This window comes from Geotrypetes seraphini, chromosome 18, assembly GCF_902459505.1.
Source record: "Geotrypetes seraphini chromosome 18, aGeoSer1.1, whole genome shotgun sequence".
NCBI lineage: Eukaryota > Metazoa > Chordata > Amphibia > Gymnophiona > Dermophiidae > Geotrypetes > Geotrypetes seraphini.
The window spans coordinates 15,533,562-15,560,349 of NC_047101.1; the positions used below are offsets into that span (position 1 = coordinate 15,533,562).

Genomic DNA, 26,788 nt, shown 5'->3' on the forward strand with positions numbered 1-26,788 from the left:
GCATGGACAGAAACAGTTTATTATTTTTTTACACATCGAACACCAGCTGTCATTTTATGCAATCCGTTTGCTGATTCTCTTAAAGGTTATGCCGCCAGCCACTGATGTCTGCAATGAAAGACAAATCATCTGTTACTGATGCAATAGAGTGATTTTCATGTCTTTGTGGCTGAAAACCCCATGGGTTCGATGTAGTGGCATAGCGAGGTTAAGTGCCCCTCCCCTGCCCTCTTCTCCACCCCCTTTCTCCTTCCTGACCCCCGTCACGCGCATGCCCCCTTCCCTTCCCCCGCAATCAACGGCACAAACTCTATCCCTCTGATGTCACTTCCGGGGCCCGGAGGTGACCTCAGAGAGAGGTGACACTGACAGTGCAACAAGTTTTTAATGCTGCTCACGCAGGGAAAATTAAAGTGGTACAAGGGGCGGGGCATACACATGCGGGGGAGGGGGGGCAGAGAGGAGGACGGATGCCTGTGCCCGGGATGGACCACCCCCTCTCGCACCCCTCTTTACTATGCCACTGGTTTTCAAGTTTATTAGGATTTTATATACCGCCTATCAAGGTTATCTAAGCGGTTTTACAATCAGGTACTCAAGCATTTTCCCTATCTGTCCCGGTGGGCTCACAATCTAGCTAACGTACCTGGGGCTACGGAGGACTGAGTGACTTGCCCAGGGTCACAAGGAGCAGTGCAGGGTTTGAACCCACAACCCCAGGGTGCTGAGGCTGTAGATCAAACCACTGCGCCACACCATAAAAATCTCCCAGGCTAAGTCATGTTATGTGGAAGGCAATTCTATAACTCTCCGCCTGATATTCAGCGCTATTTAACTAGACAGGAATGACTCCAGGCCAGTTAAATAGCACCTAGCCAGCTAAAAAGCCATAGTAGCAAGTCCCAGTACATCAAATGCGATGCAATTCATAGGAATTGAATGGGCTGTGTCGCATTTGCCGCATGGGAATCGCTACCCTGGCTTCATAAAAGGGGCCCTTAGTTTTTATTATTGGTAGCTAAAAAAAAAAAAAAATCTTTACCTCCACTAATTTGTTCCCGACAATCTCAGAGCTATGATGGTATTTTGGAAAATCCACGACCACTTTGCCGCCATCCATACGAACAGTTGCCTAGAACAACAAACACAGTCTTTAGATTTAGCCTTGGGCAGCTTGATGATGGCAAATTAAAGACATGCATAGAAAAACTTCAGCCTTCAAACCACAGCGTGAAGTTTCATCAGCCCAGAAGAAAAACATCGCCAGTATTCCACGCTTCGCAGAGGCTTTTCGTGGTTTCTGATTACGGTGAGGAGAAAGATGGCATTTATGGCACTAAAGCATACATTTTATTTGAAGTGTTCTTTTCCATCATTGAATATTACAGATATTTTAATATAATCTAATCCAGGATTTTGTAATCTTCTAAATTCCAAAATGGGTTCGATAAAGTGGATAAAAGTGGTTGATAACAAGAATACCAACATGGAGATACTGTATACCATTACAGATTAGCCAACTTCCTAAATTCTGAGCGTTATTTTGCCACTGTAGCTGAAAAGAGTGTTGTTATCTTATTTCGTTAAGTGCCAATTTGCAGAAACAAAATTCTATGTTTTTTGACATTGTTTCAGATCATTGATTGAACCATATCCACATCGTTCTCTTCTTGGTTGGGCTGAGAACTTTTCAGCACCCTCTCACAGTGTGAAGACTTTCAGTCTCTGGTAACCAGAACTGAGATTGTGATGTCATAGTGCCTCATTCCACCAATGCCTATGAGCCAACCTCTTCAGTGGTGTCACAATGCCTTGATTGTCCTATACTTGGCTCATATAAGAACATAAGAATTGAATTACTGGGAAAGACCGAAAGTTCAGTATCCTGTTTCCAACAATGGCTAACCCAGATCCCAAGTACCTAGCTAGATCTCAAGTAAATTCCAAGCATAGACAGGGGGTGGGTAAGCAGAGTGGGCAGACTTGATGGGCTGTAGCCCTTTTCTGCCGTCATCATCTTCTAATCCTGTTAATTCTGTGTGTGAAAATGCATACACAAAAATGAGCAGAATTCAGTAACTTCCATCTCTAGAATCCTAGAAAATAGAACAGTTTTTAGTGCACGATGAAAGTAAATAAAATCAGATATACTGTATATCTGCGTTCTGCAGGGAGATTATTCTATTCAAGAGGGGCTTTATTAAAAATGATTTAAAATTATTCTTTCCATTTTTATTTTTTATTATTTATTTGTAGATTATACTTGTACAGAAAGCAAATTCAAGACTTACAAAATAATGCACTACAACTATAATTACAAAGAAAAATATTAGCTTAAATCCAGCTCGAGTCCTCAAATGGGATCCAAAATGTAAATAATAGCGAGAGGAAAGAAAACTATCTAAAAGAAACGATGGTAGGTTGGAGGAGATAAGGGCACCTATCTTTCATAGTCTTTTCATTTCATATATTACTCAACAAACCCTTGTAATTTCACTTAAGATTAGGAGACTGATTCAGAACGAATGCTAGGAAGTTTTTCTTTACCCAGCGTGTGGTGGACGCTTCCAGAAGACGTAATAGGACAGAGTATGGTACTGGAGTTCAAGAAAGGATTGGACAATTTCCTGCTGGAAAAAGGGATAGAGGGGTATAGATAAAGGGCTACTGCACAGGTCCTGGACCTGTTGGGCCGCCGCGTGAGCGGACTGCTGGGCACGATGGACCTCGGGTCTGACCCAGTAGAGGCACTGCTTATGTTCTTATGTTAGCCTTTAACATACCTTATCCTATAGCAATTTGAATTTTGGTGCCCAGTGGTTGACGGCAGCATCTGGCTCTTCGCTTTTCTTTTTTGTGACACACAAAAACTATTACATTGGCTTCGTGGGAGAATTAGTAGCATTAGAGCTTCTAATGACCCTTGGACTACTTACATTCTAATATATTTTTAGGATCTTTAAATTATTCACTATAGTGAGTAAAATGAATGACAAGGCAGGGCAGTGAAGCTAGGGCTGATTAAGGAAATGCCTCAGATGCTCCTGAGATCTCCAGAATCAGCTGCAAAGGAACTCCCAGAATCCTCTGCTGAGAGCAACAGCATCCCAGGGGCCAAAATTCATCGATATGGCCACTGCATAAAGACAAGTTGATGATTCATCCATCTATCTTCATGCCTGTTTCTCAGACGCCCCATCTGTTTAGATACTGTAGGACTGCTGAATACGAGGTCCTAAATATATATACAGATAAGTTGCTCATGTACATTAGGAATGCTATGTGTGAAGTTAAATGGATAAAGTTATACAAATATCCCCTAATCTATGAGACTTGAATCCACAATTTTATGCTTAGCATGCTCATAGAATTCTATAAGCGTTGGAGCAGCATCAGAGAATTAGTGCCCTGGACCGCAGTAGAAACCTCTACTGCAGCTTAGCAAAAGATGGTCTAAATGAGCAAGAATGTGGCAACTTACTTTATGGCCCAAATACGTCTCAGGGTTTCTGCATATTCACAGAGGATTTGCAGAGACTAAAAGGGGGGAAATTCATCAACGTCTGCTAACTGCATTAACATACACTAATGATTAGCTAATCTTTAGTTTGCACTAATCATGTTAGTGTGTGCTAATGTGGTTAGTGCCTGTTGATGAATTCTCCCATAAGGGGTCCTTTTACTAAGGCTCACTAACAGATTTAGCGCTCGCTAGTAATTAGCATGTGCTAAATGTCATAAGGGTCGATAGGAATATAGGGCTAGATTCAGTAAGCAAACCGATCGTGTACTGATCAGTTTGCGACCAGATTTCCCTCGGGCTCTATTCACTAACCTCTCCTGCGATCCGCTTCGAATCCGTGCATGCAAATGAGAAACGCGTGCAAAGCAGGCAGGGACGCGATTCACAACATCAAATTCTCGATCCAACTGGGCTGGCCGATCAACTGAAGCAGCGACTGATTGGGACCAGTCGAAAACATCTTTCTGACTCTGGAAGCCCTGTTCGCCGCCCTCTCCTGCCTGCTCGCCGCATTGCCGCCCTGTTCTCCTGCCCTGACTTCCCCAAAAATCTCCTGCTGCATCGCCGCCCCGGTTCTCCTGCCCTGACTTTCCCGAATCTCTCCTACCCTTCCCCGCCCTACAACCCGCGGGTTAAAACCACGGGCTCGCAGGGCTAAAAATTAATAAAAAAGTTTAAAGTTAAAAAAAAAAAAAAAAAAAAAAGATTGTGGCTCTGACAGGCATGCGCATGCGTGGGGATTGCAGAAAAGCGATCCATGCTGGCATATGGGGGCGTTCCTCCAATCGCCCCCTTCTGCATATTTTAGCTTCCAGAATTTGTTGGACCTGCCCGGATCGGGCCCGATCAAGCATGTTGATGAATCTAGCCCATAATAAGCTGTATGGCATTAACGTGTGCTAATCATTAGCTTACGCGTCTTAGTAATAGGACTAATATTACCAGACGTCTGGATTTCCACAGACATGTACTCCTTTTGAGGACATGTCCGGGGATCCGGACAGCTTTTCAAAACCTGGCACTTTTGGTTTTGAAAAGCTTCCACCAAATCGCCGTCAGGCAGGAGGGCATCCGTGCATGCGCGGATGCCCAACTAGAGGAGGCAGAAGGGGGTGGGGGTGGGGCATAAAGGGGGCGGGGATGGGTGGAACTGGGCGGGTCTAGAGGGGTCTGGATTTTCCGTTTAGAAAATCTGGTAACCCTAAATAGGACCCCTTAGTTTCCATTATCCTGAAAATTAAACCAATTGAAGATGAGCTCTCATCATTACCAGATCAAATCTCTTTCTGCAGCATGTTCCTAAAGCAGAATCCAAACTACATTTCTGAAAAAGCTGACTTATGCACCCCAGCTAAAAGAAATAGCCAACTATTAAGTGCAGCCTATCTGGTTGCCCTTTGACCCCTCCAGGGAAACCATGAGAACCATAATGTAATGTAATGTTTCTTTGGAACAGATCTAAACTTGCTTACCTTGAACTTTTTCCCAGCCATTGTCTCCATCTCGCATTCTTGATCAATAATGAACTTGTTTGTCATGGTGTGTCCCCCAGGATATACCTGAGACCAAGTGAATTCTTTGCCATTCTGGACAACCTCGGTGACAAATATGAATGTTTTTCCCTTCTCAATGACATCACTGGGGAGACCTAATAGAAGGGAAACGGAGAGGAGCACAGCTGTTAACTTTTTTCCCTGTGGTTTTTAATAACACATTACAATTTTTATTAGACTCATGTAGTTTAATTTATAACTTACAACCTGTTTTCCTAAGTAAACTTTATCCACTTCACCCTTTTCTCCAGGCACTGTTCCCTCTGAGTGTGTATCCTCCAACTGAATTGATACCAGTAGGGGATGGTGCTTCAATATTGTGTTTTCAATCCCAAGGGACAAGCAAGATCTCTGGAGTACTGATGTGATTGTCCCTCACTGTTGAAAATATGATTGTGAAACAGCACCTCCCACTGGCAGCAATACTGTTGGAGGACTCTTGCTCAGCTTAAAGGGAACAGTGCTCCAGGGAGCTATAAAAATTATGAATAAACTATGAGATTTTGGGCGGTATAAAATTTTTTTAAAATAAATAATGCTATGAGCGAAGGAGCATTTACCTCGCCAGCATTAAAAACCTCTAGTGTGGTTTAGTAAAGCCCAGTATAAGTTAGGCACCTCCACCGGTAGGTGTTCCGATCTAGGCGCTAACCAGTAGGCACTGTTTAAAGAATCAGGGCTTTACTGCCTACAAAATGGATGGTGGTAAGAGCTCACACTGTAAATTTTAAAAATGACTACATGCTAATGGCCATTAATGGACCCCCATCCCCCCCCCCCCGAAAAAAGGCATTTTTACAGTTGCAGTAAAAATGGCCTTAATGTGCGAGAAGGACTGCTACTACTTATCATTTATATAGCACTGAAAGGCATATGCAGCGCTGTACATTTTGACATTTAATAGATGGTCCCTGCTTGGAAGAGCTTACAATCTAATTTGGACAGACAGACATGGCATAATCCAAGGTGAGAACAGTTAGGAGTTGAAAGCAGTCTCAAAAAGGTGGGCTTTGAACTTGAACACGGCCAGAGATGGAGTCCACCCCCACCCCGTAGAGATTCAGGCAGTTTTGTTCCAGGCATATGGTACAGCAAGACAGAAAGGAGAGAATCTGGAGTTGGCAGAGGAGGAGAACGGTACAGATAGGAGGAACTTACCAGCTGAGCGGAGCTCGCGGGGTGGGGGGGGGGGTGGAGTAAAGAGAGATAATGAGGGGCAGCTGAGTGAATGCATTTGTAGGTCAGTAAGAGGAGTTTGAAAACGGATGGGAAACCAATGAAGTGACTTTAGGAGAGTAACGTGATTATAGCAGTTCTCGCGGAATATGCGTGGTACAGCTGAATTCTGGACGGATTGAAGAGGAGAAAGATGGCAGAGCCGAAGACCTAAGAGTAGCGAGTTGCAGTAATCTAAGTGTGAGGAGATGAGGGCGTGGATAAGGGTTTTAGTAGCGTGCTCGGAGAGGGAAGGTTGGATTTTGGTAATATTATAGAGGACGAAGCAGTAGGTTTTAGTGATATGTTGTATCTGGGCGGAGAAGGAAAGAGAGGAGTCAAAGCTGACCCATGTAAGTGTGCGCTAAGGTCACTTTTTACTGCAGCTTAGTATAAGGGCCCCTTAGTAATTTTTTACGAGCACACCCCCATGTTCCTCGTAGTTTTTCAAGACATCATGGCTTAAGGACTGTGAAATACTCCTCTATAAAATATCTTTTATTGATGTATAAAATGTACCCAGGATTTCTCATTTATGGGTTCATAGCCGATTCACCAGAAATTTAATTTTCCCTTTCGTTGTAATTCATATACTGGCAGAATGGAACGGAAGGAAGGAATGGATCAGACGTGGCTGTGCTACTCACCAATTGCAGTCATAAATGTTTCATAGTTATCCTGACTTTCAACTTCATATTTGCCGGAGAAAGACATGTTGCCGTTACAGGAGAGGAAATGGATAGTCTGCTTGGAACCAAAGAACGACTGATCCCTGGATGCTAGCTGCTCTGATGTGCTCTCTTATAAACCATACCATATTCAGAAATCCCGCCTCCAAAACTATCATCCCATCATCTTTGGACCAAGACACACACCCCTCCCTTTTCTTTTCTGCAGCATGAATGGAAGATTTCAGTAAATCACTAACATGGGTGTTATTGACCCTTGTGAAGGAGCCAAGTACAATAATTCTGTGTCCTTGACTGAGAGAAATCTAATCCTTGAAGAGCCAGAACCCAATAATGAATGGGGGTTTCCCTCCCCCCTTTCATTCTTCTTCTGCTTTCCTGATCTTTAATTTAGGAGCTTTCTAATGAATCAAACCAACTGCCTACCTTGTCTGTGAACTGAAATCCCCAGTGTATGATCTGTGGACTGTATCTCTGAATCCTTGTAATTTCTCTATTGATTAAAGCATTTTGCAAATATACATCAGAAAGGCCAGTTCACCTAGAGCCCACCTACCTCTCCACGATTGCCTTCATCTTGGTTCACTATTTCCGTTATACTCGGTGTTTAGATTATGAATCGATAGATGACATATTTTCTAAATCATCGAGTGGTTTCAGTAAATGGTGCCAAAATAATTCCAGTGCTATTCTATAAAGGGTGTGCATCTTACACATATAGACTAGCATTTAGGCCTGGATTCTCTAAATCAGTGTTCTTCAACCACCGGTCCATGGACCAATGCCAGTCCACAGAAATTTCCTGCCGGTCCACAGGGCCAGCACGTGCATCAGGCCCAAAACAGTGTTCTTCAACCACCGGTCCACGGTGCAATCGATGCGGCGTTATCTTCGAGCCAGCTCCCTCTTCCTAACTGATTCAGTGCACAAAGCCACAGGCAATGGCTCCTACGGGCATCCTGCGCCTGAACCGGAAGCCTTCTCTCTGATGTTGCAACGTCAGAGGGAAGGCTTCCAGATGAGGCACGGGACGTGCAAGGTGCAATTAGTACTATTATGGGGGCGGGGTCTGGGGTGGAGATTGGGTAGAGATGGGCGGGGTCTGGCCTACGACTTAGCCCAGTGTTCTTCAACCGCTGGTCCACAGACTGATGCCGGTCCACAGAATAATTCTTTTATTTCTGCCGGTCCAAAGGTGTAAAAAGGTTGAAAAACACTGCACTAGCCCACTCACCAGACTATTTAATACACCCGTGTGATGCTCAACTAGGCTTTCCCAGACTAGATGCTAATTTTCTAGAGACAGGCATGTACTGTTTCATTCAGCTTTGGGGGGTGGGGTGGAAGGCGACAGTGTGGGAGGCGATAACGTTATCCCTCCAGTGTCACCTGGTCAGTTTGGGTAACTTTTTAGTACTTAGACTGAATTCACGTGTATGGGGAAAATGTTCCACATTGGCTTTTAGACCTGTTTAATGACATGTATAGATTAGAAGAGCTTGTTTTAGTTAGGGCTTTATACAAGGGATTAAGGGAGCCATTCTCTTTAATCCCATGTAGTTCATGTCCACTTCCAAAATGAAACCACACTAAAATTGTGGCCTAACTACTTAATGGTAGCCCCTACAACTGGAAGTCGTGAAATTGTCACTTCCATGTGCAAAGTACTTTCCAATGGTTTATAATACTCATTTTTTCAATGCATATCTCTATAAAATAAAGCTACTCCCATTGCACATGCAACAAATACACCTGCACTCCTGTGTGTACTTTAGAAAAGGCTCTAGGTCTGTTTTTAATTCTTCTGGACATCTCAGTTCTGATCTGCTCAATCTATGAACATAGAGCTTTAGGCATGTCGGGCCTTTGAATGTCTTTGACTTCATTTTATGACTTTATGATGAGTTCTGCAGTGCTTTAACCAGGAGCAACACACCGATAAGAAAAGCAATTTCATTTGTAAGTGAACCAGCGTTCATAAATGTTCCGAAGGGTTCTTAACCTTTAAGGCACTGCCACTGGCAGGAAGATTGAAAGAGAGATTTTTGATTGGGAAACCAACCATCACAGCCTCTTTCTTTGAATTCTTTATTTTGATTTCGATGTATTAATTTGTAAGAGTGGGTCTTTAATGCAGTATGGTGTTCCTTATAAGTTTGCCAATTGTTTTATTACTTCTATTAATTATTTCTATAACGCTACCAGACGCACGCAGCGCTGTACAGAGTCACAAAGAGTAAGAAAAGAGTCCCTGCTCGAAAGAGCTTACAATCAAACAAACAGGCAAGACAGACAAACAGGATGTCATGGATAGAGTTAAGGGGAAGGGTTAATCTGCTGGCTGGGTTGGAGGGCAGAGGGGAGTCCAGGACAATCAAGCCATTGTGACATCACTGATGAGGTTGGCTCTTATTGGTGGCATGAGGCATTATGACATCACAGTCTTAGCCCAGCTTCCCAAAGACTGAAACAGGATGTCATGGATACAGTTAAGGGGAAGGGTTAATCTGCTGGCTGGGTTGGAGGGCAGAGGGGAGTCCAGGACAATCAAACCATTGTGACATCACTGATGAGGTTGGCTCTTATTAGTGGAGTGAGACATTATGACATCACAATCTCAGCTCTGCTTCCCAAAGACTTGAAACTCTTCACACTACTACTATTAATTATTTCTATAATGCTACCAGACATACACAGTGCTGTACAGAGTCAAGAAGGAGACCGTCCCTGCTCCAAAGAGATTACAATCTAAACAGCTAAGTCAGACAAACAGAATGTCATGGATACAGTTAAGGGAAACGGATAATCTGCTGGCTGGGTTGGAGGGCAGAGGGGAGTACAGGACAATGAAGCCATTGTGACATCACTGAGGAGGTTGACTCTTATTGGTGGAATGAGGCATTATGACATCACAATCTCAGCTCTGCTTCCCAAAGACTGAAACTCTTCATACTACTACTACTAATTATTTCTAGGGCTACCAGATGCACACAGCGCAATACAGTGCCACAAAGAGTAAGAAAACAGTCCCTGCTCAAAAGAGCTTACAATCTAAACAGGCAAGACAGACAAACAGGATGTCATGGATACAGTTACAGGGAATGGTTAATCAGCTGGCTGTGTTGGAGGGCAAAGGAGTAGGGTTAAGATTTATACATACACAATACATTCATGATAAAAAACAACATTTACAACGATATGCATTAACAGATAAAAAAAATTATATTTTCTTTTATCACAAACTTATCTAATGCTCCTGAAGCAGGCACAAGCCGAAATATGGCCACGTCGGGCAGGTGACTTTTGTATTAGCAAACGAACCAAACATTATTAAAGACTTTTTACCATACTGTTTTGTTTTCTTGATTATTTTTCAATTCTGTTGTTTGATCGTTTGCCTCTCATTTTATATCAGGGCAGCTAAATTCAAGCCTGCTTAAATTTATAAAATGCTGCTATCCATCTATGTTTAAGGGTATGTTTATGTCTATTATAATTTGATTTACCACTTGGGCCCTCTTTTACTAAGGTGCGCTAATCGATTTAGTGCGTGCTAAATGCTAACACGTGCATGTTAGTCTATGGATATGTTAGCGATTAGCGCACTATAATCGGTTAGTGCACGTTAGTAAAAGAGGGGGTTGATCTTATGACAGGCCCAAGCGGTTTACAGTTACAAATAAAAACAAATAATAATAAACCCCCTCCTTTACAAAGCCACACTAGCATTTTTAGTGCCTGCCACTGAAGTAACAGCTCGGAGGCTCATAGAATTCCTAGGAGCGTCCGAGCTGTTACTGCGGCGGCCAGTGCTAAAAATACTAGCACGGCTTTGCAAAGGAGGGGGAAAGAAAGGAACTCCATAAAAAATAGATAGAGAAAAGAGTCAAACCAAAAGACAATGTTGAAAATTGTGATAGCCAAAGGACCCAGCATCATGAGCCACTATTCACAGGAGTCACACATAAATGGACTGATAGATAGGATCCTGAAGCCATCGGCACAATGCGCGGCAGCGGCAAAGAAAGCAAACAGAATGTTAGGCATGATAAAGAAAGGAATCACGAGTAGATCGAAGAAAGTCATAATGCCGCTTTATAGAGCGATGGTCAGACCACACTTGGAATACTGTGTCCAACATTGGTCTCCCAACCTAAAGAAGGATATAAAACTGCTGAGAGGGTGCAGAGACGAGCAACGAAGCTAATAAAAGGTATGGAGAACTTGGAATATGAGGAACGACTCAAGAAACTGGGACTGTTCTCCCTTGAGAAGAGGAGGCTGCGAGGGGACATGATCGAGACGTTCAAAATGCTGAAAGGCATCGATAAAACAGAGCAGGAAAATAAATTATTTACATTGTCCAACGTGACACGGACAAGAGGACATGGTTTGAAGCTAAGGGGGGACAAGTCTAGGACAAATGTCCGGAAGTTCTGCTTCACGCAGCGAGTGGTAGACACCTGGAATGCTCTCCCAAAGGAGGTTATTAAGGAATCCACTGTGCTAGGATTCAAAGGCAAATTAGATGCACATCTCCTTACGAGAGGAATAGAAGGATATGGGTGACTAAAACTACATCAGGTGTATACCTGACTAGGCCTCCGCGTGTGCGGATCGCCGGACTCGATGGACCATGGGTCTGATCCGGAGATGGCAGTTCTTATGTTCTTATGGAAATAAAGTGCCTCAGTACAATTCTGTAATTATGTGCTATAATGGCTTACGGCTTACGGTGGACTAATCAAAAAAGTATGCCAATTATGCTCAAATTAGTGAAAAAGGCACATCAAAAATGATCTTAGACAGCCTGCTATGCCACTAGAGTGTCTTCAGCGGTTCTCTGTCTGAGACGCATAGCAATGCCATGTAAATTAGTAGAGCGACTGATGCACTAACATGGTTTCCCGATGCACTAAAAAAGTGATCGCTTTTAGCAATCCAAAAAAGCGACTGGTTACCTGTCTAACTTTTTTTATTTTTTTAATGGGCACAGATGCTGTGCATGTGTCTGCCCCATTAGGAAAAAAATAAAGAAAGCACCCCCCCTGCCGATGACAGCCCTCCCCGATGAACTAGCACCGGGAACCGACCCCCATCCCCACCAGCGAAAATGGCAGGAGGAATGCCCACTCCCTCTTGCCATTGTGATTTTCCCCTTCCTCCCCCCCCCCCCCGCCAGCGAAACAGCAGGAAGGATGCCCATTTCCTCCCTCTTGCCATCAGAGGTCCCCCAAACCCCCCCCCATACCTTTTCAGAGAAGTTGAAGCAGGAGGAAAGCTCAGTCCATCCCGCTCATAGGCCCACCAGTCTAAATTGGTGGGCCTTTCTCTCCTGGTGTATCATGTGCAAGGGGAGGGGCCTTAGGCATCTGAGCCAGTCAGGGCCTTAGGCCCCTCCCTCTGTATCCCAGAATGCAATCAAGTCAATCAGGGCCTTAGACTCCTTCCCTTTGCATCCTGGGGTACATACAGGATACATACATATGGGATTGCATACAGGTTGTCCGGTGCTATACTCGGAGAGAGCCCCCAGGAAAGAGACTTTGGAGTACTTGTAGACAAGTCAATGAAACCGTCCACGCAATGTGCAACGGCGGCAAAGAGGGCAAACAGAATGCTAGGAATGATTAAGAAGGGGATCACAAACAGATCTTAAAAGGTTATCATGCCATTGTATCGGGCCATTGTACGCCCCCCCACCTGGAATACTGCGTCCAACACTGGTCACCGTACATGAAAAAGGGCATAGTACTACTTGAAAGAGTCCAGAGGAGAGCGACAAAAATGGTTAAGGGACTGGAGGAGTTGCCGTACAATGAGAGGCTAGAGAAACTGGGCCTCTTCTCCCTTGAAAAGAGGAGACTGAAAGGGGATATGATTGAAACATTCAAGATATTGAAAGGAATTGACTTAGTAGAGAAAAAGAGATTGTTCACCCTCTCCGAGGTGGACAGAACCAGAGGGCACTCGCTAAATTTAAAAGGGAATAGATTCCATACAAATGTAAGGAAGTTCTACTTCACCCAAAGAGTGATAGAAAACTGAAACGCTCTTCCAGAGGTTGTTATAGGGGAAAGCACCCTTCAGGGATTCAAGAAAAGGTTGGATAAGTTCCTGCTGGAACAGAACAAACGCAGGTAAGGCTAGACTAAAATAGGGCAATGGTCTTTGACCTAAGGGCTGCCGCGTGAGTGGACTGATGGGCGAGGTGGACCACTGGTCTGACCCAGCAGCGGCAAATCTCATGTTCTTACGCAGCTCCTTGTGACCTTGGGCAAGTCACGTAACGCTCCAATGCCCCAGCTATAAAATAAGTATGTGGAAACCACTTTGATTGTAACCACAGAAAGGTAGTATACAAAATCCCCCCCTCCTTCCCCCCCTTACTAAACCTGAAATATGAATCACTGCAATCCATAACTCTGTTCCAATGAAGTCTTCTGGGAAATAGGCAAGTTGATAATATCCAGGCTCTTCCTTTAAAAGAGAGAAAAAAAAAGATAAGTATCAACGTATCTGATCTATGGAAGACTTTATTGCTTTATGATATTAACTTGATGTAGATAACTGATATCAGCAGAACTATTCTCATAAAGAGCCTAAACTAATCTCTGGAATGGTGCCGCGTGATACGAAATATAAGATTACAACTCTGTTATCAGGTGAGCTCTATCAGTGGTTGAAGGACATCCAAACAAGATCAGAGAGCACTGCGTGGAGGACATATTTTTCAATGCTATTCTATATCGTTTGGGCTAGATTCAGTAAAGGGCGTTAAAAAAAAATCCACTTACAGCTCTATTCGATAAACAGCGCCTAACTTGGTAGGTGCCCAGCAAAACAGCACCTACTACATGTCAATCAAGGTTAAGCATCGTTTGTAGAATCGTGCTTAGAGATGCCTAGATTGGCTTAAGGGCCGATAGGCATGAACTACTTAGGCACCGGTATATTAAGCCAGGGTTTTCTTGGCCTAAAATACTAGCACCTAACTTACACGCCCTTTTACAAAACCGTAGTGTGGTTTATAGCACTTGCCGCGGCGGTAACAGCTCCGATTACGTTTTTGTAAAAGGGGGAGGGGGAGTTTAGTCTATGCCCTTAGTCTGCCCCAAATAAAAAAACAGAAGGCTCGCCTTTTTAGAAACGCTTTTTATGATCTCCGATGGGTAACTGTTGTTTTTAATGTTTAATTTTTTTTTTCTAGATTGACCAACCCCCCTGTTTTACTAAGGTGCGCTAACCGATTGGTGCATGCTAATCACTAATGCATCCATAGGCTAACATGCGCGCGTTAGCACGTGCTAAATCAATTAGCGTGCGCTAATCGGTTAGTGCACCTTAGTAAAAGAGGGCCTAAGTTTCCAAGTTTATTTAAAATTTGATAAAAATCGCTTTTTCAGACTTTCAAAGCGATGTACATTTAAAAATGGGGGGAACAAACAGTTTTGACATTGTTTCAGTTCATTGATTGAACCATATTCACGTCATTATCCTGAAATCTTTAATAAATAATTTGATTTAGATTTGTTATATTAGATGCCATCTTGGCCTTTATTTGAAGTTGTGAATTATATTAGAATTGATAAATTGATTATATATGATTCATTATCTTCCCTTCATCCTATTTGTTCATATTTATAGGGTCGAGATATGATTAAGGCCTCTCCATATAATATCCTGGAGGAGCACCAGGCCAGTCGGGTTTTCAGGATAGTCCAAATGAAAATGCATGAGAGAGATCTGCATATAATGGAGGTGCCAGGCATGCAAATCTGCTCCATGCATATTCATTAGGGCTGTCTTGAAAACCCGATTGGCCTGGTGGTCCTCCAGGACAGGGTTGGGAACCACTGGCTTAGATCATCTGCTCACAGGAATCAGCAATATTCAGTTGATGTTGACCTGTAGTGGAACTGTTAGCATGCTGTGTTATGGAGTTTCTAGAGATTTTTCACCTGAAAACTGAGAAAGATTGTAGGTATAGCTGGTAGTGAAGTGAAAGTTCATGTCCTTCTATTTATTGTGGCTTACTTTTTTGGGCTCTGGAACAGGGAATGTGATAAAGATTATTATAACGAATACTAAGCCCCATAGCTTAAGCAATAAACTCATTGTTCACAGAGAAGCATAAAGCACCTCATGAATCATTTAAGTAAATACTGAAACAGTTGGTCAGCTGGACTTTATACCATAGTAATAAGCTGCCATTTTCGACTGAGGTGTAAAACAGGAAGTCACACAATAAGGACAGTATATGAACACTGCTTCCTCCATGAGCTAAGAGAAACAAAAAATCTCTTTAGAAACTGAATTTATACAATGCTTGCAAGTATGCATGCATGTGTACTTGCAAGTATATGTAACTGTGTGTGCTTCTCTTAATCCATAATGCTATGACCTGCAACTTTCAGGAGCCACTTATCTAGGTTTTTGTTTTGGTTTTTTTTAAATCTGTATTTTTAAATTTTTACCTTTTGACAAAGTATGAGTCAAAACAAGTAATAATACAATACCAGTTATAACATCTTTGTATAACGAAAGATACGTAAAAGAAAATTTACATTAAAAAAATAAGAAAACACTTTTCCATTAATTCAAGGGTACAAAATTAAATACAGAAATCAAATATACTAGTTGTATAGTTAGACCTTAATTAAAGGGGGAGAAAGCTATGCAATCACTGAAATTCCTATACAAACAATATAAAGGAAAATAAAAATGGTAGCTGATTGGGCTTAAGAACCTTACTTAATTAAGCTGACTTGAAATAGAGAATCCCTCAAGAACACTAATTTAGACAAATAAAAGGTTACCAGCATTATCCCAGGGCAGGGTTCTTTGACATATACTTTCAGTCCTAGAAGCATATTTTAGGTGAGTTGGGAAAATAATGTTTATAGATTGTCCTGCCATTTGGAATTAAGATAGATATAAAAGAATCCTCCAAAGTACTGGGTGTTATACTAGACTCCAAATTATCTCTCGAACTACAGATCTCTAACCTCTGGGAAAAAAACCTTCTTCTCCATGAGAGAGCTGATACTCATAAGACCATATTTCCACGAATGACACTTCTCCATACTAGTACGGATGTTGATTCTGTCGCAGCTTGACTACTGCAACTCCTTCTTCTTAGGCATCAACGCAACATTGACCTGTAAACTGCAATTACAGTAATCCAAAATCACAGCGATGGGTTCATATTTTTTAAACTTGAAAATAAGTTTAATCTCCACATATCTCAAACAGTGACACTGGCTACCTGTCACTACTCAAATAAACTTCAAAACCTCCTGCATAATCTTCCACATCCTACATGGAAACTCCGCCTCGCCACTCATAAACCTATTCACTTCTTCAAGGTCCACCTTGATCAGAAATCTCAATAACCCTGAGCTGATGTGTGACAAAATACCTGGTCTACCTATTTCTATCACTATATCCCCTTCATTCTTTAGCATGGAGCCTAAATCTACACAATGATTACACACTTAAGGGGCTCATAATAAAAAAACCTGTCATTAAGTCAGCATTTTCAAAACTCTTTCTGGACATCTTGCAAGGTATTCTAGTTGCTTGTGATTGGGCTGTGCGATTATTACCTGTCACTCGTTTGTCCCCAGGCACTTCTGGTCTTCCTTCTCATTCATTGGGCTCTGCTAAAACAACAACTTGCTTCTTTCATACACTCTGTTAAAACACATGACCAGGTCCCTCCAGACACCTCCTGGTCATCACCGGGTCTTCCCTGGACTCCATTCTCCTGGTCCCTCCAATCCTTCATTAGCTCTTCAAATCTTCACCACCAGCCCCACCGGTCCCTCTGCTGGTCACTCACCAGTCATCTTTGGAAAATGCTCTCAGGGTCTACAGGCTGCCCTATAGGCTGCTTCCTCCTGGGTCTTCTGACAGCTCCTGGTACCATTACTGGTCTCTCTACCAGTCGCTACTGGCTCCACCTGACCCTCCACTGGCCACTTACTAGTCCTTGGACCTTGAACTCTTCCAGCTCCTTCTAGCTCAGTGGTCTCAAACTCGTGGCCTGGGGGCCACATGCGGCCCCCCAGGTAGTATTTTGAGGCCCTTGGTATGTTTATCGTAATCACAAAAGTAAAATAAAAGTTTCTTGCTCATATGTCTCTTTAGCTATAAATGACAATATTATTATTAATACTTAGTCAAAAGGAAAGATTTATAAACAAAATCTTTTCCAGAGAAAGGAAAATGGTAAAACCAGAGGACATAATTTGAGGTTGAGGGGTGGTAGATTCAGGGGCAATGTTAGGAAATTCTACTTTACGGAGAGGGTAGTGGATGCCTGGAATGCCCTCCCGAGAGAGGTGGTGGAGCGTAAAACTGTGACTGAGTTCAAAGATGAACACAGAAGATTTAGAATCAGAAAGATTTAGAATCAGAAGATTTAGAATCAGAAAATAATATTAAATATTGAACTAGGCCAGTTACTGGGCAGACTTGCACGGTCTGTGTCTGTGTATGGCCGTTTGGTGGAGGATGGGCAGGGGAGGGCTTCAATGGCTGGGAGGGTGTAGATGGGCTGGAGTAAGTCTTAACAGAGATTTTGGCAGTTGGAACCCAAGCACAGTACCGGGTAAAGCTTTGGATTCTTGCCCAGAAATAGCTAAGAAGAAAAATTAATAAAAAAAATTTAAATTGAATCAGGTTGGGCAGACTGGATGGACCATTCGGGTCTTTATCTGCAGTCATCTAATATGTTACTATGTTACTATAAACTATAAAGAGTTTTACCTCATGCAAAATTGTTAATTCTTTAATAAGACATTAACTATTTTTTTTGCGGCCCTCCATGTACCTATAAATTCAAAATGTGGCCCTGCAAAGGGTTTGAGTTTGAGACCACTGGCTGCTTGGGGGGCCACCGACGGTTCTCTGACCCTGGCCATCCCGATGTCGCTCGTTGCCAGAAGCTTTTCAAAACCTAGACAAAGTGCCAAAAGCCATCTGGATTCCCGGACGTCTAGTAACCCTACCTATAAGAAAAGGTGCATCAGGCTACATATTGCTGGGAAGCAGAATAAATCAGCTTGTGAGATTGATTACAAATTGCTTTATTCATTTGCTGTGGAAGTCACCAACCTGCAGTACACTGAGTCATAGGCGTCGGAATAGAGGAAGCCACAAGGGCCATGGCCTCCCCAATAACTGGCGGTCAGAAGAGTCGGTTGTGGCTCTACTCCCTCACCCACCTCCACCCGGCCACTGTAATTTTAAATCTGCGGGGAGCCACAGCGCAGCATCGTTGTGGAATGAAAACTTCTGGGGCTCATTGATGCTGTGGGGCGGCTTCCCAAAGATTTAAAATTACCGTGACCATGGAAGGTAGGTGGGGGAGTCGTCATGCCACAGGATCCTGCTGAGGCTAGGGCAGAGCTTTTGTGGCCCCCCAAACAATAAAGTGTCCCGCTGCACTGAGTTACTGAGAGATTCATATATGGTTAAATCACCTGTGAGGGACAGAGTTGGCAGTTATTTGGTTAAGTGCTCCTACCCTCAGTGCGCCACTGATTCAGACCTTAACCGGATAAGTGAAACTAGACAAAGATAAGGGCTGTGTTTCATGTGGTCCAATTTATCTAGCTACCTTATCTGGTTAACCAAATGCCAACTCTGCCCTGACTCTGCCCCCACACTGTCTATGATTTCAGCTTAGGTGGTTAGAAGGGATAATCAGTGGCACAATCCCATTGTCATTGAATATTGGCAGATAGCCCCTCACAGGTGATTTAACCCTATAGAAATCTTTCAGTAACTCAGTGAATAGGCAGCGGGGGCCCCAAAAGCTCCGATCATGATTGTAGAGTTTATTTATCCTAATCTTGAAAGGGGAGCAGACTGGCAAGGAATCCAAAAATTAATTGGGGGGGTACATATCCAGCAGATTTGAAAGTTCATGCTATACACCCTATTATCCCTTCATGCACACAGGAACATCTTCTCTTAATACTGCTAACGTGATACATGTTATCTGCTCAGTATCCTGTAACAGAGAGACCTCCAGTGGAAACTTATAAAATTGACTAGCTGAGAACTGTGCATCAAGTGTTTAGCTCAGTGTTTTTCAACCTTTTTTGGGCAAAGGCACACTTGTTTCATGAAAAAAATCACGAGGCACACCACCATTAGAAAATGTTAAAAAATTTAACTCTGTGCCTATATTGACTATATATAAAGTAATTCTCTTGAATAGGAATCAAATAAACACAAAGAAAGTATTTTATAATTACTTTATTATGAAATATTAAGTAAACAGAATAGTGAAAAATTATAAAATACTTTATTCAGTGCGAAACCTGGGCCTGTTTGGCTGAACACAAAGCTCATATTCTGGCTGGAATCGAAGAAAGACACACACGTAGCTCTTCGTCAACAGCTCTCAGTCTCTCTCTGTATTTGGTTTTTATAGAATACAAAAATAGACAAATATACCCTCCATCCTTTTTATTAAACCACAATAGCAGTTTTTAGCGCAGGGAGCTGCGCTGAATGCCCAGCGCTGCTCTTGACGCTCATAGGCTCCCTGCGCTAAAAACCACTATTGCGGTTTAGTAAAAGGTGACCATATTGTAAAATATAGACAGCAGATATAAATTCAGAACTGTGCATAGTAAGTGAAGGGAAGTTTTCATCTCTGGGAATTTACCCAGTTAACTATTAAGTTATTTGGGCAAATTCCTTTGAAAACTGTGGTAATACTGCCTCCACTTTGCTAAATTTAAAATAAAATCATTTTTCCTACCTTGTCTGGTGATTTCTGGTTGCACTTTCTTCTTCTGACTGTGCATCCAATCTTTCTTCCCTTCTATCAGCCTGTATGCTTTCTCTCCTCCACACCTCATTCCCTCCCCCAACTTTTTCTTCCTCTCTCCCTGACCTTTCTTTCTTTTTTTCTGTTTCTCTTCTTTCCTTCTGTTTCCCTGCCTGCCCCCTTTCTTTCTTTCTCCCTGCCGTTCCCCAAGCCACTGCCACTGCCGCTGCCATTGGGGAACAGGACCCACCAATGGATAACAGGCCCTAAAGCCGACGTATGCTCTCCCTGACGTCAATTCTGCAATCAGAGAGGAAGTTCAGCCCAGCCAGGCAGCGATTGGCTGGCCCGAACTTCCTCTCCGACTGCAGAATTGACGTCGGGGAGAAGAAGACTTATCGGCTCGATAGATTAGATCGCCAAGACAAAGTGAGTCCTGGGTGATCGACTCACTTTGCCTTGGCGAGCTACTGGCGTCCCTGCCTCGGGCCCCCTGTCAGCTCCGGGCCCCTGAATGCAGGACTGGTAGTACTGCCCTGATGGTGGCCCTGCGGCACACCAGGCAACATCTCGCGGCACACTAAACAGCGGTTGAAAAACACTGGTTTAGCTAATGCACTAAACAAGATCGCTAAGACTGCGTAGGTCCGGTCCGCTCCAATTTTTGGATAATTCTGAAAGAGCTATTGATGCACTAAAAATTTTGCATGCAAATGATTCACACAGAGGTTTGTCGTAATCCTCATCTTTTCTGTCTGATTGATCGCTGTGAGAGTGACTCCCACATATGCACAGAGCCAGCAGGGGAAGCCCGAACAGCTGAAAGGCAGGGGAAGTGTCCTGCCACTTAGCTGTTTGGGGCAGGAAAACTATTTTTTTTTTTATAGGCACAGATGCTGTGTGTGTTATCCATTTAAAAAAAAGAAAAAAGCACCTCCCGCTGATGACAGCCCTCCCTGACATCTCGAACCGGCACTGGGGACCAAACCCCCACCCCTTCACCAGCAAAATTGGCAGGAGAGATGCCTACTCCCTCTTGCCTTGCCAACATCCCCCACACAAGAAAAAATCAGCAGGAGGATTGCCACCTCCCTCCTGCCAATGGAGGTCCCCCCGCACCAGGTGCAACCCCAGAACCATCCCTTACCCTCCCAAAAAAGGCAGAAGGGAAGACCCTCCAAACCTCTCTCCACCCCTTGAACCCCCTACCCCACCCTACCATATCTGAGCCAATCAGGGCCTTAGGCTTCTCCCTCTGTATCCTGGGATACAGAGGGCAGAGCCTAAAGCCCTGATTGGCTCAGATGTCTAAGGCCCCGCCTCTTGGGAGGGGCCTTAGACATCTGCCCAATCAGGGCCTTAGGAAAGGAGATAGAGATGCCAGTGGGGTGGGATGGGAAGGAAGGAAGGAAAGAAGAGAGTGATGTCAGAGCATAGGGTAGGGGGTGAAGACAGAAAGAGAAAAATGGAGAGGGAGTGAAGCTGAAATGAATCATGTACTATGGAAGGAGCATAGAAAGAATTATGCCATTTAAAAGAGACAGAAGGGAGGCGGACAGCGGATGGAAGGGGCAGAGAGAGAGGGTGGCCAGTGGATGGAAGGGGCAGAGAGAGGACTATGCTATATGAAAAGAAGAGAACAAAGAGAAGATGATTAAAGCAGAAAGGTCTTGTTTAGATGTTTCAGATTTGGACAAATTTTTGGTTGAGAATGTCAATATGCGGTATATATATTTTTAAATAAATAAATGTGGTATAAAGGAAGACATAGTGGCGGTCTGGATGATCAAATGCCTGGACGTATAGCTAGACAATTTAAAAAAAAAAAATTATTTTGGACGTACTTTTAGAGAATGGACATTTTGCCACTGATGACTTTGGGCGACTAGCACCCTACGTCCAAATTGGACGTTTCTTTTGATTATGTCCCTCTATGTTCCCTCCTGTTCTTTTCGATCCATATCTCAGCATCTTTTGGAAGTTCCACCTTTTCGGACTATTACAAAAGCTACAATCTGCTCCAGGGTATTTATTGTCATGGGTCCATGGCTGTGGAACGCGCTTCCAGATGTGATACATCAGATCCTTCTGTTTCTTTCCTTTCGAAAAGCCTTGAAGGCCTATTTTTTCCAGGAAGCTTTCAGCAATGTATGAAAGGAGAAAAGTGTATTGGTGGTGTTCCATTGTAATTTTAATGTGTGATTGTTTGTTTTATTATATTTGTATGTATTTTGTAATCCGCATAGATCTTTATGATTTGCGGAATATAAATTGTTTTAAATAAATAAATGAGACAGCCATGTAACCTCTTGAACCGTTCCCAGATGCAGCAGCTGGAAAGCTGCGAAATGCTGGCAAGGTCAGATTGTAAATGAGACTGCTTTCATACTGCAATGAGGCTGTGCTCATAAGATAAAAAGATAAGTTTTGCTGTCATTATATATTAAGGTATATTTTGCTGCTCTAGCCACTCCTCCTCTCCCAGTGGTCTACGTTGCTAGATTTCTCCCTTAATGTGAAGAGTTGTAATCTCTGATAACCAGAGTTGAGATTGTGATGTCATAATGCCTCATTCCACCAATAAGAGTCAACCTCATCAGTGATGTCACAATTGCTTGATTGTAAAGGGTAAAGGACTTGATACACTGCTTTTTTCTGTGTGGTTATAATCAAAGCAGTTTACATATTTTAGATGGGTACTTATTTTGTTCCTGGGGCAATAAAGTGTTAAGCAACTTGCCCAGGGTCACAAGGAGCTGCAGTGGGAATGGAACTCGCAACTCACAAGTAGATGCCACTATTTTAATAAAGCAAAACCAAAATAACCTTTAATATCAGTCCATTCTAGTTTATTAATGGACAACATTGTAATAAACAATGGACTCAATTTAATTAGGCTTACTGGAAACAGTTACTGTAGCTAAGATGATACTATATCAAGTCAGTTTGTAATCAGTACAGCCTTGCAAACACCATGCTGAGTATGCTGAATTGTTGTGTGTCTTAATTACTCATTTGTCCTGCCACAGTGATAAAAAATGATCTGTCATTATGCAAATAGGAAGACTGCTAACATCAGCCTTGCTTTCTAGAAGAGGTAATCCACTTAAATCCAGATCATCTTAATCATGCTTTACTCCACAGTCTCTCCATTCTCAGCATGCTCTATAATCCCCATCATTTCAGGTTGAGACAGGGAGCTTTCTCAAAGATCTGACTACCGTAATTTAGCCAGAACAGACTGATGTTTGTATGTGGCATCTGTCAACTCCAATACAGACTGAACTGATGGACAGCATAGGCTATATGAAATATTACAATATATTGTGGCTAGAGGATGAAGGATGTTGTTCACCTTCAAACTCAAAGCTGCAGATAGGGATGGAAACTTGCACATCATTCCATCTGTCATTCATTCAGGAATAGGGTTACCATATGTTCGGACTTACCTGGACATGTCCTCTTTTTAGAGGACAGTCTGGGTGTCTGAACAGTTTTCTGGGTTTTGGATTCTTACTGAGTCCAAACTTTTTTAACCTTCAGGCAGGCAGTGGGGATCACCTGCCGTGAGAGCTGCATCAATTGCGGTCCCGCCACAGGTACTGATAGTCTAGGGGTAGGAGCTCCTGTTGCGAGCTGCTGGAGGTGTCAGTAAAGGCCCCGGCTCTGCCTGAGCTCAGGGACACATCTGGAGGGCATCCATGCATGCATGTGATCTCATTGCATCCGTGCTTGCTCGGAGGCCCTCCAGATGTGGCCTCAAGATCAAGCACAGCTGGAGCCTTTTCTGCCACCTTCAGCCAACTCCTACTCATGGGACTGTGATTGATGAAGCTCCCACCTGCGGGTGAATTCCCCTCCACTGCCACAAGAGGTACCCAATCCAGTGGAGGGAGGGAGGGATGGAAGAGGGAAGGAGAGGATATGAGGTTTGTGTGTGTACGGGGCTGGGAGAAAGAAGGTCTAGGGACAGGGCCACATGTCCTTTTTTTTTGGTTTGTTTACAAAATATGGTAACGCTATTCAGGAACATAAGAATATTAAGAGTTGCCACACTGGGACAGACCGAAGGTCCATCCAGCCCAATATCCTATTTCCAACAGTGGCCAACCCAGGTCACAAGTACCTGGCAGAAACCCAAAGAGTAGCAACATTCCAGAGCTGAGATTGTGATATCATAATGCCTCATTCCACCAATGTCTAAGAGCCAACCTCATCAGTGATGTCACAATGGCTTGATTGTCCTATACTTGGCTCACGTAAGAACATAAGAATTGCGGTACTGGGACAGACCGAAGGTCCATCAAGCCCAGTATCTGTTTCCAACAGTGGCCAATCCAGATCACAAGTACCTAGCTAGATCCCAAGGAGTAAAACAGATTTTATGCTGCTTATCCTGGGAATAAGTAGTGGATTTCTCCAAGTCATCTTATTTGTTTGAACTATGGGTAAGGGAAGTGGAAGAAAGCTGAGCTCTTTGTTTTATGCAGCCCTTTTTGTCACATATCACAGTTTGAGTCAGTGACTTCATACATGGATATCCTGTTGGTTTTGATCTCTGGACAACAAATTTTGCTTCACAAGCTCCAATTTGACTGGTTAAATTTATTCAGCAACAGTATAATTGTCATCTATCAACTGTGTCCAAAGTTCATCCGGTCTTCCCAAACTAAAAATGTTTTCTTCCAGTTTTGTTAGCTCTTTCATCTAAATGACTTGTCATAGTGATTGTGAGGCAGAATCAGCCCACTCAGTTTTCTAATTAATGGTGCCATCTTTTGTTTGACCTTGTTGAATGCACTTTGTCCAAAATAAACATAGCTTCCAGAACCCGGTGAATAAAATGGCAAATGCCAGCTTTCATGATTTTGTACCATGGATTGTCATTAGTTCCTTCATTTACAATTAGTACAAAATGTTATTCAGAATTATCTGAACACTTTTTATCAATAATAAATGTTCCTGCACTAAGTGCATTCAACAGGGCTCATGAAAGATAGTGCCATTAAATGAAGAATTGAGCGGCGTGATCCTACCTCATGATCACTATGGCAACAGAGGTAACACCATTCTAGGCTTATAATGAGTTGTGTTGGAGGTCCATCTAGTTGTGAATGACAAAATCATAGTGATATCATGATAGTTCAAACCCACTCCCTCTATCAAATATTGTTACAAAATTCTCAACCCCTGTCTGCCTCCCCTTGAAGACTGACATCATTTTGCAATTCTTCAGTATCTCTCCTCTCTTTGCTCCTTGTTTTTTAAGCATCATCTATATCCTTTGTGTTCTTTGCTGAGAAGCAGGTATGTGTGACGAGAAGCATGGTTCTTTGATTTTGTCTGGCAGGATCTATTGTTTTGCTTTAAACATGAGTATCTGGGCCTAAAAGGAATGGTGTGTGCGGCTCTGCTGTCATTTGTTGTGTTACTGCCTACTACCCTCTAAGAAGCTGCTGCTATAGGCAGCTGGCAATCTTGCCTAATAGTTGAGGCAGCCCTTCCCCCTATTTTGGATGCGTGGGGTGGGGATGCCAGTTCATCCCTCGCCTCAGGCAACAGATTGCTTTGAGCTGCCCCTAGTTATAGAATTTCTCTCCACTTGACAAGACCCCCCCCCCCAGCTTTGATGAAATACTCCCTAGAGACGTGTCTTTGCCTGAATTTAAGAAAGCATAGGACAGGCACGTGGGATTTCTTAGGGAGAGGAGGAGATAGTGGATGCTGAGGATGGGCAGATTGGATGGACCATTTGGCCCTTATCTGCCATCATGTTTTAAAGTCACTCTTATCTATACTCTTCACCTTTACTACCAACTCCAGACTCTCTTCCTTTTATTTTGCTACACCCTATGCCTGGCATAGACTTCATCTCTGGCCCTATTCATATCTAGACTAAAAGCTCACCTTTTTGAAGCTGTTTTTAACTCTTAACCTCATATCACCTGTTCAGTACTGATCTTTTAATCATTCCCACAATAAATAATTCCCTAATCCCTTTTTGTCTGTCTTGAATAGATTATATGTCTCTTATGTGTTTTGTGTATGGATCTCAATGCCAGTCAAAAGGGCAAGCAGACCTTAGATTAAAGATGAGCAGTGCCATCAATGTATATTGCAAAGACTTCTCATGGGTGCTCCTTAGCAAAAAGGTAATGATGATATTCTAGCATCAAGAAGAGAACAGTGGGGTTTTGAAGGACTACCGCAGAACCTAATACTATTTATTTAAACTGGTGTACAGTTTATTCCTATACAGTTGTTTTCGACTGTGCGATAAATCATATTAATTAAATGTGCTCACAGTTGATGTATCCAGATGTATTCACCGACCCAGTTTCTGAAGGAAGTGTTTGAGGGCAGTCCTGGCTTTTGCATTTGCACCCCAGTGCAGCACAGGCAGCATTTGTAGTACTTGTAGTCTCCCTTCTAGATGTTTTTAGGCCATTTGTCAGTACTGTATAGCTGTGTGACTTAGCATCAGCAGATGACGTCAGAAGACTATACTTTGAAGAAGAAAAAAAGAGCCATTGTAAGGAGAAATACTGTATATGCCAAAGCCCAACGATAAAACTGGTTTATAAATGTTAAATTTAGGAATGAATGCTCACCAAGTGTAACTTCTCCACACCTTTTGACATTTGAGGACTAGTTCTATAAGAAAACTTAAATATAATACATTATATGTAGGGGACCATAAATATGGCAAAAAGCCAGGCCTGCTCACTAAGAAGTAACATTCTTAAAAAAAAAGTGCACTATTTTATTCGATTGTTTTCTTTACACGATCAAATATTGTATTTACATTTTCACTAGCATCTCTACCTGAGATATGAATAGTACAACCAAGGACAGTAAAACAAATAAATAAATAAAAAGCTCTCATCATCAGTAAAGCCCTTTCATGTGTCCCAGCTCTTCCCAAGAGACTTAAGTACGCCTTGATCAGGAATAATTGACAAGAACGATGACCAATGAAAAGCAAAGGCAAAACAGAGCCTCTGATCGACGTCCAGTT

General features: G+C 42.8%; 1 protein-coding gene across 5 annotated transcripts; it reads right to left on the reverse strand.

Annotated features, from left to right (window-relative positions):
* Positions 1–26,745, reverse strand: FABP6 (fatty acid binding protein 6). Of its 5 annotated transcripts, none has more exons than XM_033927090.1 (6): positions 26,382–26,745; positions 26,075–26,271; positions 13,405–13,460; positions 4,996–5,171; positions 1,043–1,132; positions 1–108 (listed from the first exon to the last, which is right to left on the reverse strand). In XM_033927090.1, exons 2-6 carry the CDS (start codon positions 26,146–26,148, stop codon positions 55–57), a joined length of 450 nt encoding a protein of 149 aa, XP_033782981.1. In that variant the 5' UTR covers positions 26,149–26,271; positions 26,382–26,745; the 3' UTR covers positions 1–54. The 5 variants fall into 5 exon arrangements, 4 of the variants coding, with proteins under 4 accessions (XP_033782981.1, XP_033782980.1, XP_033782979.1 ...); XM_033927089.1 differs by having other exon boundaries at positions 26,075–26,276; XR_004537485.1 differs by having other exon boundaries at positions 13,376–13,460; positions 26,075–26,745.
* Positions 26,746–26,788: the final 43 nt, after the last annotated feature.

Bases quoted from the DNA above. Each gene is read 5' to 3' on its own strand.
- FABP6 (XM_033927088.1), bottom strand. From the start codon at position 26,411: ATGTCAAAAGGTGTGGAGAAGTTACACTTG. The intron at 26,277-26,381 runs GTGAGCATTCAT...TCTTCTTCAAAG, and splicing joins GTGTGGAGAAGTTACACTTG to TATAGTCTTCTGACGTCATC. The intron at 5,172-26,074 runs GTGAGCACATTT...CCCTTCTATTAG, and splicing joins TACATCTGGATACATCAACT to GTCTCCCCAGTGATGTCATT.